At 36.1% G+C, this 13,461-nt stretch overlaps 1 protein-coding gene across 4 annotated transcripts in view; it reads right to left on the bottom strand.

Moving 5' to 3' along the window:
• VPS13A (vacuolar protein sorting 13 homolog A) overlaps nt 1–13,461 on the bottom strand; it is a 224,577-nt gene that overhangs the window by 94,677 nt on the left and 116,439 nt on the right. For all 4 annotated transcript variants that reach the window (XM_059142057.1, XM_059142058.1, XM_059142060.1 and 1 more), the window contains exons 34-35: nt 5,634–5,781; nt 2,194–2,344 (exon numbers count right to left, since the gene is read on the bottom strand). In XM_059142057.1, the coding sequence (XP_058998040.1) occupies nt 2,194–2,344; nt 5,634–5,781 (299 nt within the window). The remainder of the gene's footprint in view (nt 1–2,193; nt 2,345–5,633; nt 5,782–13,461) is intronic.

Genomic DNA, 13,461 nt, shown 5'->3' on the forward strand with positions numbered 1-13,461 from the left:
TGTATGTGCAAACTTCAAGAAAATTATTAAAACAATAATGTACTTAAATGTCTATTTTTCTTTTATTTCAGACGTTATCTTTACACTCCCCACTACTTAAGTCCTTACCACTTCCTCTATCTGTCCTATCTTCATATCTTCCAGCTTTGGTCAGTTATGTCTTCATTTCTACATTAACACAGTTAATAACCTTTATGTTCTTATTTACACAGTAAGATTTCTCCCTTCTTAGGAACCAAAAACATGTCGCCTTTTCCATATCACTCACGTAATGTAGTTAATTATTCCCTCATTCCACATCTTAGATGAAATTTATACTATTTTTTAAAAGACATTCTTCCACTTTACAAAATTTTTCTTATGGCTTTCTGAATTCCTCTGTAATGAATAGCCCACTAAAATAGAAAATTTTGGGATTCCTGTTCAATGCACTTCTGGGTAGGCCCATTGTTTCTGGATCCCATGTGTCTTTTTTCCTGGATTCCTTGTTTGTTTCACTAGGTTAAATTTTCAAACAAATTTCGTTAGGAATGAGTATGAAAGAAGTAAACTTTGAGTCACTAGAAATTTGAGAATCATTGTGTTTTCACATTTTATGGTTTGACTATATAGAATCCTAACTTCAAAATCATTTCCTTAGAAATCTAACTATAGTTCTCCATTCTTTTATCATCCATCTACCCTGTCCTATTGAGTTTTGTTCATGGCAATCTGATTCCAATCACTTTTTTCCCAAGCCCCTAGTAAACAGCTTGCTTTTGTTCTGAAACTAAGAATCTGATCTTTGTTGTTCTGACATTTCATGAAAATGTGTTTGCATGGGCAATCTTTGTTTATCCCATCTGCTAGAAACTTATTAGATTTTTTATATCCAAGAATTTATTTCCATATTTATTTACCTCTAAAGATTTTCTTCTATCATTTCTTTGAAAGATTCTTCTCTTCCATTTTCTCAGTTAGTTTTCCTAACACACTTATTATTCGGGATTTTGCAACTTTTTGAAAGGTCTATACTTCATAAGTTTTATCTCATTTTATGTCTCTGTGGCTTATTTTTCTGCTGTGTCATGGGCGATTACATCAACTATATATTCCAACTCAGTACTTACAATTTAACCTCATGCTTACTGCATTTGTTCTGTTTCAAAATTTCACCAGTCATATTTAGTCATATTCAGTCATATTTTACTTGATAGTCATCAAGTATAAGAACTCTTTCTTATCTTGAGAGGGTGGAAAATAGTGAGGGTAAGCTACATATTCTCAAAATCCTCTGATTATGAATTAGAGTTTGTTTACATTCTTGTTACCTGAATTATTTCTGTTTCACTAAGAAAATAATATTCAGTTATCCTGGTTTCTTTTATGATTAACTTCTTGCTATTTTCTTAACCTAACGGTGAATATTTTAACAATAAAGGACTGGGCTGATTATTCTATCCAGTAAGAATAGAGTTTCGTGTAAAGTCCTAAGTGTAGTGTTAGGACTCTCCCTGAATGGAAGAGGTGTGTGTTATCTCAGGGCTTTGCAAGAGGGTCTGGTAGATTAGTAAGTGTCATTTAGAGAGAAGGTTTGAGGATCCCCTAAAATGCCAGAATGAGAACTCTATTCTTACAAAGCATCGTCCTCCCAGCAACCTTAACGGACTCAATTCTCTCTTATGTGCTGTTGCTAAACTTAGAACCCAGTCAGGTTCCACATACCACATTAAATCAAGTATTAGATAAAACCTCTTTCTGAGTTACAGTTCCCCCTGCCCTCCTCTACCTATCTTCCAGATGCTTGCTGAAATTCATCATTGAGTAATGATCATTCTTTCTTGACATCCTTAATATTTCGATACTCCTAATTTAATGTAATATATTCTATCTGGGATATATGCTGCACTAAGAACTAGGGAGAAGAGGTGGATGGGGAGAAAACGTGAAAAGAAGGATGTATAGGGCAGTTGGAATAACAAGAATAAATATGAAGGAATTTTGTCACAACACAACTAGGAATTTTGAGTCAACAGAAAAAAAAAAAAAAGAATGCCTAATAACAATTTGGAGATACCCACATAGGATTAGCTAATTATACAAGATCTATAAATCTTATTTTCAAAAATGCAAACTAGAGACTGGAAAGGAAGGAGAAAGAAGTGTGGGATTAGAGAAGGGAAGGGGAAGGTTAATGGTAAGTTAAGAACATACCTTCTAAATGGTGGGAAGCATTAGTAGCCTCACTATTAACACTATTCTGATCTTTTACTCCTGCAGGTGAGGCACCACCACCTTCTTTGTACCATATATTGCTGTATAATGTTTTAAAAATAGTTGTTATATCTTCTTGACTAAGAATGAACTGTGAAAAGAAAGATTTGTTTATTTTAACACTACTTTATGTAGTTAGAAATTTGCTCACATTGAAAAGCATGTGTTTCATCCCAGTCCTCTACAAACCAATTTTTTAATGCAATAGATGATTCTACTAACAGGTTATTCAGTTTCCTAAATGACCATGTAATCTTTAGTACCTTGTGAAGTACGGAAATCAGATGTCAATACCAATGAAACTATGAATGATAAGTTTTTTGTTATGAACATATCAATTATCCTAATAATTTAAAACCTTTAAAATGAACTTTCATTTATCTAGTTATTTTGCATTTTTTTAGTTACTAAACACCTCAATTTACAAATTACTCAAAAATGTTGATCTGCATCATGAAAAATAGTTCACAATGTATTTTATATAAATTATTTAATTTGAACCTCACAAAAGTTATAAAGAATATAGCCTGATTGTATAAGAAGCTGAGACTTAAATGGTTAAATATCATACTTACTTAAATCCACTTAAAGAACTCAGGCTCCCCATGTCTTGTGAATTTAGCCTAAAATTACCAACATAAGAGCTATGATGGTTGAACCCAGGGTCCTGGGATCAAGCCTCGCATTGGGCTCTATGCTCAGCAGGGAGCCTGCTTCCCTTCCTCTCTCTCTGCCTACTTGTGATCTCTGTCAAATAAATAAATACAATCTTAAAAAAATAAAAAAGCTATGATGGTTAATTCTACATCGACTCGGCTAGATCACAGGACCTACATATTTGGTCCAATATTATTCAAGATGTCACACACATGATATGTATATAGAATACACACAGGATGCACAGACCATCCAGGCCAACCAGGATGAAATCGACTCTTCATGATCCACCCAAGTAGTTAACAGCTGTTGCAGCCTGGCTCAGGAGACCACATCTTTGACCCCTCCCAAACCTCATCCTGAGTGTCAGGGAGAAGCTAAAATGGAGTTATCAAGAAGTCAATCTACTGTATCCAGACCAAGTGTATACATAAACACACACACACACACACACACACACACACACACACACACACACATCCTATTGACTATGTTTCTCTGGAGAACTTAAACACAATAGCAGTCCTGTGAAACAAAACAAAACAAAAAACTATGAGTTTTAAATTGATACACTTAATCATCTCAAAGAAATAATTCCACAAAATTAGTTTTATTTGTACCAGGATTCCTTTGACTATAGTTCAAAGAAGACATACTAGTCCAGCATTTTCATTCATGACATCTTGTGTTTATTTTATAGCTGATATTACAAAACTAGTATGTTCATATAAATTAATAAGCTGAAGTTAAATATTACAACCATATCTAAACCATGTCTTTTCATTGGTACCTGTATACCGAATGCCCTGCAAATATGGATATTAATGATCACGTTTCACTCTTGCTAACACCTCAGTCCAAGAATTCCAAGAACTATAAGGATCCCAGGACTACTGGTCCATGGGGCCTACAAGTCAGGACAGGCTATCTTGCTACTCCCAAATGTCTGACAAGTCAGAAACCATAAGATGCAGCACTTAGTCTAGATGCATTAGAGTAACTGATTCCAACCTCTCCCTGATCCAGGAGGGGTCAAATATGTATACCCAGGTCCATATCCACTGACTATTCAGGTGGATCAGGACAGGGAAGAGCCAATTTCATCTGCCCTGGAAGGCCGCCAACCCTTTACAGATGGTCTGCACTAGCACCTGGACATGCTACATGCATTCTTCCTGGGGAAGAATGAAGCCAGATGGTGTCCCTGCTGCCCCACAGAGATCTCTCTAAGACCTGGGCCTACCAAGGAGAGATCTGTGCAGTATGCTAGGTGAAACATGCTACTTATGTTTCAAAAGTTTCTACCAGTTGTTTTAAAGATACAGAACTTCAATTTTTATCTTAGGACAACACTTTCTGGGGCACCCGGGTGGCTCAGTCAGTTAAGTGTTTGCCTTCCACTCGGGTCATGATCTCAGGGGTCCTGGGATCAAGCCCTGCATCAGGCTCCCTGCTCAGCAGGGGTCTGCTTCTCCTCTCCCTCTGCCTCTAACCTCCACTTGTGTGCTCTCTCCCTCTCTCTCTCATAAATAAATAAAATCTTAAAAAAAAAAAAAGACACTTTGCATTTACAAGTTAGGGAATCTAATACGATCATATACACTAAGAGCTTAAGGATTTTCAGCTGAGATGATCATGTTTTAAACTCTAAATATATTTCTGAATTAAAACCTGAAAACTTTAAAAATGATGGTTTTCTCTTTTTGAATATATTTTTTGGGGAAGAGAAACAAAGGAAAGTGGGGTGGGAGGAGGGAAGAGAATCTGTTGAGTAGGCTTTTTAAGTAAACTTCCAGAGTATGTGCTACTGACACTTTAGCAAAGCATGTGATACAGTCTTGACATCTGTTCAGTCAAAAGGGAAGATAGTAATCTTTGGATGGTTACATTAGAGATCTGTGAAGCAGTATCAACCAGTAACTAGGTAACATTATGCAAGAGGAACGGACCCATTTGCCATCTTCATCATCAGCCTCTTCCATTTTTTTTTTTTTTAAAGATTTTATTTATTTATTTGAAAGACAGACAGAGAGAGAGAGCATGAGGGGAGAAAGTCAGAGGGAGAAGCAGACTCCCCAAGAAGCTGGGAGCCCAATGCGGGACTCACTCCCAGGACTCCGGGATCGTTACCTGAGCCAAAGGCAGCTGCTAACTAAGCCACCCATGCACCCCCCACTTCCCTTTCTTCTAGGACCTTCTCTATGTTATTTCACATATTATCATGGCTTTAAATACCATCTAGATGCTGATGACTTTAACATTATTTCCAGCCAAGGCCTCTCCACTAAGTTCTAAATTAATATAATCCAATTGACTACTTAGCATGTCTGATATTTGCTTCATCTATGGAATTTACTACAATTTATAACTATTTTAATTACATGCCTATATACTTTTTTATAGTCTAACTCTCACACCTCGAGAGCACTATGACTGCTAAACCTCCTATTGGGACTGGTTAGATTCCATGAAACCAGGACAAAATGCAATAGCTTCCTTGCCATAGTCTCTCCATATATAACATAGGATCTAACACAGAGTAGCCATTCAAATGTTTGCTGCATGAATGGAGAACATTCAGTGAATTTTAAAATAGCTACTATTTATATATAGTAATTTTGACAGAGCTGATCAATATGGAACATCTACACCAAAATATCTTATGTTCCCAAGCAATATTTTTAACCAACAAAACAGAAATCAACAAGCATCCAAAAACTTACCTCCATGGGCTTTAGCTGAGCATTTATATTAAAACAAGGAACTTCCTGGTACCACTCCCAAGATAAATTTCGCTCAACAATCACCTCAAGATTTAATGGTAATAGCAGATCTAGTACTTCCTGGTATGCATCGTCAAGAAATTGAGTCCTGTAAGTAGAAATAAAATTGTTTTGTTCCTATACCCATAGTAAAAAAATTTTTTTTAATTTCTCATTCCATATTCAAATAGTAAGAATCAATAATTTTTGTATGTAAAGAAAAATAAAATCTACCCAGCCTCCCAAGTCAAAATGAGAGACATTCCATCCCACTGTGAATTTAGGTAACTTTCTCTGAGCTCAAGTTATCCATATTGTAGAGAAATCAATCTTCAGAATAAGATTTTGCAGTATGTTAAAAAGTGCCAAAAATAAGTAAGTTGGATAGTAAACCCTTAAAATGAGGACTATCTCTACATAACTGGAAAATATAACATTATAGAAGACCTCATTAGAAAAACAACTTAATTCACTCACTTAGGTATGAATACCACATTCTAGAGTATGAAGCAGAATTTTAGATTCACTTACTCAAGTGGAGAGAAATACAGGAGTCATCAGGAATCTCTCAGAATGCCTAGTATCATACCATTTTATGAATTAACTATAGAGTAACACTATACTCATGCATGCACGCTTGCAATCTCCACTTAACAGGAATAAATTAGGAAATCTAAAAGGCTCATAAAGACTATTTCAAATGCTGTTTTATTTTTCTTTTTTTGCATTTTTAATTTTTTAAATTCCAGTATAATTAACATAGTGGTATTATTAGTTTCAGGCATACAATATACCGGTTCAACAATTCCACACAATACTAAGTGTTCATCAAGACAGGTACATTCTTAATCCCTTTCACTTTCTTCACCATCTATCCACCCATCTCCCCTCTGGTAACCATCTTAACTCTATAGTTAAGAGTCTGTTTTTTATGCTTATTTTTAGTTTATTTGTTTCTCAAACTACATGAGTGAAATCCTGTATGTCTTCTGCCAAATGACTTATTTCACTTAGCATTATACCCTCCAGATCCATCCATTTGTTGCAAGCAAGATTTCAGTATTTTTATTTTTTTAATCAGTATTTTTATAATACTCTGATACACACACACACACATCACTTCCTTATTCATCTATCCACGGTCCCTTGAGCTGCTTCCATAATTTGGCTATTTGTTGCCTCCTGACTGCGCACGGAGAAGAATGAGGCACAAAGAAGTTAGTTGCAAGAGAATGGGAGTAGGGGGTCGACAGTCTTAGCCCCCTGCTCCTATTCTCTTGCAGCTAACTTCTTTGTGCCTCATTCTTCTCCCGTGTGCCATCAGGAGGCAGCAGCTAGTAGAAATAATGCTGCAGTAAACATAGGAGTGCATATCTTTTTTTGCATTTGTTTTTCATATTATTTGGATAAACACCCACTAGTGGAATTAATGGGTTATATGGCAATTCTATTTTTACTTTTTGGGGAACCTCTATACTGTTTTCCACAGTGGCTGTACCAGTTTGCATTTTCACTGACAGTGCACAAGGGTTCCTTTTTCTCCACATCCTTACCAACACTGTTGTCTTCTTGTGTTTTTGATTCTAGCATTCTAACAGGTGTGTGATCATATCTCAATGTATGCAATGATATCTCAATGATTTTCATATCCCTGATAATGAGTAATGCTGGGCATCTTTTCACGTGTCTGGGGTCATCTAGATGTCTTCTTTGGAGAAATGTCTGTTCCTCTCCAGCCAATTTTTAAAAATGGATGTGTGTGTGTGTGTGTGTGTGTGCACGCGCATATGCGCGTGCATTTAACTTCTTTATGTATTTTGGATAATAACCCCTTACCAGATTTATCATTTGAAAATATCTTCTCCCATTCACTAGGTTGCCTTTTGATTTGTTGATTATTTACTTTGTTGGGCAGAAGATTTTTATTCTGCTATAGTCCCAATAGTCTATTTTTGCTTTTGTTTCCCTTGTATGGAACTGTTTTCTGTTCTCTTGCTGCTTTTAAGATTCTATCACTACTTATCCCCCATTTTAATTGCTATGTGTCTTGGTGTGGACCTTCTTGAGCTGATTTTGCTGGGGGCTCTTTCTGCTTCCTGGATCTGGATTTCTGTTTCTTTCCCCAGGTTTGGGAAGGTTTCAGCTATTATTTCTTCAAATTTTCTGCCACCTTTTCTCTCTTCCTCTTCTGGAATCCTGATGGTATAAGTGTTATTATCCTTCACGGTGGTGTTGAGTTCCCTTAATCTACTTTCATTTTTTTATTACTCTTTTCTCTCTGATTGATTGCTTTCCACTGCTCTGTCCACCAGGCCGGGGATCCAACTTTCTGCTTCCTCTAGTCTATTTATTCCCTCTCATGTATTTTAAACTTGTTATTGAGTTATTAATTTCTGCTTAGTTCTGTCTTCTTTCTCTTTGTTAAATTTCTCCACTGAAGTTCTCCCTTCTTTTCTCAAGTCCAGTGAGTATCTTTATGACTATTAGTTTAAATTCTGTCAGGTATATTATCTCCATTTTGTTTGGCTCTTGTGACTTTTATCCTGTTCTTTCATTTGGGACATATTCCCCTGCCTCCTCACTTTGTCTACTTTGTGTCTGTTTCCATGTGTTATGAAAATCAGCTATGTCTTCTACTCTTCAAAGTCATGGCCTTATGAAGAAGTCCTGTAGTGTCCTACAGTGCAATGTCCCTTGTTCACCAGAATGCAGTGCTTCAGAAGCATCCTCTAGGTGTTATATGCACCCTACACTATTGGCTGAGCTGAACATACCATCAGTCCAGTTGCGTGAGATGACTCTCTTTGCCTATTGTGGGCAGAGTGTGGTCCCCGTGTTGTCTAGTCGTCCAGTCTAGAGATTCCTATTAACTTTGATCAGAACAGGTATTTGGCAGAGCAGCGCTAGAGATGAACTACAGGAACCTCTCCCTGTATTGTCCCTGAGAAGCATCTGTTAGTGGGTGGGTCCTGAAATCAGACTAGATGTGTGCCCCCAGGCTACTGCTGAGGCCATAGGTGAACTGGTGTGTGTGTGGTTATTTCCCTTCATCCTGCTGCAGGAATCACTTTGAAATGGTGCTGGCCCTTTATGGAGCTGCTTGCACACTTCCAAGCCTGTGCTACCTCTTTGGATGGACTCCTGCCAAGGGCACGTTGGAGAGGGAAGATCCAGCAGAGAATGCGGGGGAAGAATGTGGGTGCCATGTGCACTGGTCTGCTATGGAAGGGGATGTCCCACCAACTAGGAAAACTGCCCAGCCAGGATGGCTGGAGTGGGTCTGCAGAGCATGCAGCAACAGGGTGTATGATCAACAAGCTAGGTGGAGAGTGTCTGTGCTATGCTGGTTACCACAAGGGTCCATGTATGCTGGCTGTGGTACAGGAGAGTAAAGGCAACAGTCAACTTATTTGTTCTTGCATAAGACTCCCAAACACCCCCTATCCCTTCTGCACATACTTTGAAACTAGTAAATAAATGTCCTTCCTATATACCCTTGACATTTTACAAATTGCTGCTTCTGTGCTGTATCTCAAGGGGGCTATTTGTTTTGCTGTCTAGGATGGTGGGTACTCAGCCTCCCATTGTGCTCTGGCTCTTCTAGAGCCAATCCTGTGGATTTTTAAAGTTCCAGGTATTAAGCCCTACTGATTATTAAGAAATTGCTAAGTTATGCCCCTGTGATTTTCAAAACCAAATGCTATGAAGATTCATCTTCTCAGTGGGGTCCCCTGTGCCTGTGGTGGGATCTGTATCTCTCCTTTCTCCATGACCAGGAGTGTCCCTCCTTCCTATGGATAGGCAGCCCTGAGTCTGGCTCCCCACCATGTCTCCACCCCTCCTACGCTCTTTGATGTGGCCTCTTCTTTACATTTAGCTGTGGAGTCTGTTCTTCTAGTCTTCAGGTCATTTTCTGGGTTATTTTACTGATTAGGGGTGTTATCTAGCTTCATCCATGAGAGGTGAGCCTAGCATCTTCCTACTCTACCATTTTTCTCCGGAAATTCCTCATAAGCAATTTTAATAGGTGTGTGTTATAGGACAATAACATAAGTCACTTTATCAACCTTCTTTTGTTAAGAAGTTACGTTGTTTTTAATTCTTCACTATAATAAATACTTGGATTATCTTTGTACATATCTTCAAGTAAATTTCTTCTTCTGGACAAACTGCAAGAAACATTAATTGCTATGTCAAAAGTTTACATCCTTAAAAAATTCTCACCAGTACCACCCAATATCTGGGGTCGACACCCTTCCTATGCTCTCTCACATTCTAATAGTATTTTAATAGTTTATTGTCTTGTCTGCAGTTTCAATTAGAAAAAAGGATTCACGAAAGAAGAAACTATGTTTATTTTATTCTATGCTTATTGCCAGTCCTTCACTTAGATAACTGCAGTATGTCATGTTCTCTACAATTATTTCCTGAAATAAGAAGGCAGAATGTCACTTTGTTTGACACCGCAGTTGGTAACATAGGCTTTGGGAGACCAACATTTCTTATGGCTATGCACATGTAGAAATAACTGTAAAATATCATGAGTATTGATTTTGGGGTTACAAATGGTTTCAGTGAGTTGGAAAATTCACAAACTTGAAATCTGAGCAACAGGACTGACTATACATATATGAATGAAGAGGATACAAATATACACACTGGCTTTCTCTTTTGTTTCATTATTTTAATCATTTTACTTCATAATATATTTTAGAAGTATTTAATACAATCCAATCTATTTTAGTAGTACCTCAAATGTTATGATGTCTCCATTCCCTATCTCAATTTCTTCTTTAAAAAAATTTTTTTGAGACATCTTGTCTATTTATATTTCAAAAACAATTTTCCAATAATCTTTGAAAAACTTTAAAAAGAACTACTTGATTTTTATTGAGAATGGATTAAATGTATAAATTAATGTATGCAAATGGACATCTCTATAATATTACATCTAAGAAATATTCTCTCCACATTTACTCAAGATTTCTTTCTAGCCATTGGTTAATTTTTTTAATTTTCCTCATATAAATATTCTGAGTATCTTTTTAAAATTTTACATTGCAATTAATAGCTTTGCAACAAAATGATTTCAACAGAGGTGGTCACAAATATGAAATACTTATTTGTCTTTATGAGCTTTACTCTGAAGCTATAACCAAACTGAATTGCTGAAAAACCAGTAATTTTAAAATTATATCAGGGAAAATTGCTTACACTCTATAACTCAGTAATTTTATTTCTAGAAATTCATCTGGGGAAATGAATTATTCTAAAGATATGAGTAGAATGTCATGTAACTACTGATGAAAAATTATATCTATCATTATTGTGTTATTTATAACAGCAAAAGAACCCAGAATCAAATTAACTTTCTAACAATAGGCAAATGAATTTTTAAAAACCTGCAGAATAAAATAAAACATTTAGGAAAAACATTTTGTACTCAAAATAACATGGAAAAATACTTCTAGTATACTGTTAAGGGAAAAATGGATTTATGACCCCAAATAAGCAATTCTTATTTTACTCAACTTAAATATATGTGCAGAAATAATGAACTAGAAGAAACAGATCAAATTATTCATAATACTTACCTTCGGGTAGTCATATTGTCAGCAATCTTTTCTGTTCATCCTAATATCATTTTATGTAGTTCTTCAATAAAAAGTTAACTCATTTTTGGACATAAAAATAGTAGGTATTTTCTAATGCTCTAGAGATAATTAGTGAGCTTTTTTCAAAAAAATCTATTTGTAATATAGGCTCACACCTAATTTAACCTACCATTTCTTGAAACAAGGCAAAATGTGATTATAGATTTATAATCTTTTTTAGTAAATTTAGATTTTTATACAGTTTAAAAGTTAATGATCCATCTAAAGTTTAAATTGTTCCTCTTTAGTCTAGTACTAAAATAGAAGACTCTCACTTCAATTTTTTCCTATGATTTTTTAATTCTCTGGACTTGGCTGAACAAATCACTCTATATTTTCCAATGTCTGCACTAAATGTATTACCTTAACTGAAACCTGGCTTTCCATGGAGATCAATTAAATAGAGGCCAATTTTTCTCCAACACCCTAATAATCTCAGAGTTAAAAGGTATAGAAATAATTTTCCTTAATTTGCGATCATACTCCCCACTCATTCATATTCCTTTAAGCATAATATCAACCAGGTTTACCACCTTCTACTTCTTGCTTTAATCAATCAACAACTAGTCAGTGTTTATTCTTAAGACTCTGAGATTAATGCATCTCTAGTTTATAAACCCCTTTCTACATTCTTTTACTTTATCAGTACCCTCGTCATTGATTTCTTCCATCCCCATTATCCACCAACATGACTCTCAATATTTAGCAATCCTGTCCCACTACCTTGAGTCACATTTGTTTATTAAAAAATCAGTCTTTCCTGAATCTAACCCTAGATATCAAGTACTACATTAAGAAAATATCAGGTGCTACTAATTCTTGGTTAACAGTATCAACAGAGTCCTCAACATCGTCTCAACATACCCTTCTGGATTGCTCCCCATCTCTCTGCCTCCTCTTTCTCAATCTCTTTTGAGTAATATATATTCCTTATGTATTGGCATTTGTGAGCATCTGTCCCATATGCTCCACTCTATAAACTGTGTGATATTAGCTTTAATAACTACCTAAATATTACTAAGGACTCCCAAATCTGAAGTCCAAACACCCTAATATCTACACACATATGTCCAAGTCCTATCCAATCTCTTCTATGTATTCCATATCAAAGTCAGAAAACTTCCAAGTTACTTTGCTCATTATTAAAGAGCTCAGTGTCTCCATTCAACTGCATCGCTCTATCTTATCCCAGTGAATTGCATTATTGCCAAATATTGAATTTTACAAACCCACAACCCAAAGTCAAATTTAACTTCTCTTCTTGAACCCAAACGTCCATTCAACAATCTCTTACTATAAATTCTACTTTTAAATTGCTCTTAACTGGTTAGTTCTCTACCACCTCACTTCCCTACCCTAGACAGCATTGCATATAATTCATATGTGAATCACTCCATTAGTTAGTAAACCATTCTTTCAACCTCCAGTATTGGCTCCTTTTCACTCAGTTTTCTACAACCCTTCCAAAATCTAAACGTGATTCTAGTTTTGTGCATCAGCTCAATAAATTCATTAAATAACATGCACATCAACAATGAGATAGGTACTATTTATTCATCCTTTGTAAAGACTGCTCATTATTATACTTCCCAGCACAGTACCTGGGATATTCTAGGTGCTTAATAAGTATGTAAATACTCAACTGATGAAAATCTCTTCTTCCATCCAAGATGAAATAATACGAACCAAGTTTCTCATCCTCCCTGAAACAACAACTCCCCCTCATCAAGAAAATCCACATAAAGTACATTAAAAAGTAGTTTTTAAGACACAGGCCATCAGGCAACTGTCATTCCTGAGAGGTGGTTAAAAAAAAAGCAAAACAAGGTGAGCCCTGTGACTGCCCCAATTTTCATTGCTTTGAGATAATTTACAAGTCATGGCAAAGGGAGGGGTAAGCCAGAAAAGACCAGCAAAGTCCACAACTTGAGAAGACAGAGGTGAGAGTCGAAAAAGAAGAAGACAGTTGAGTACATATGGTAAAATGCCAGAGAGAAGAGAGCTACAGAGAGGAACTCTGAAATTTAAACATTGAGTGCCTACATTAGATGAGAAATGTTCAAAGTGGTAACCTTAGCTATCACAAGAAGATACCTACAAAAAGAGCAAAATTAAACCCAAAGTAAGCAGAAAGA

Source organism: Mustela lutreola, chromosome 12, assembly GCF_030435805.1.
Source record: "Mustela lutreola isolate mMusLut2 chromosome 12, mMusLut2.pri, whole genome shotgun sequence".
Classification (NCBI taxonomy): Eukaryota; Metazoa; Chordata; class Mammalia; order Carnivora; family Mustelidae; genus Mustela; species Mustela lutreola.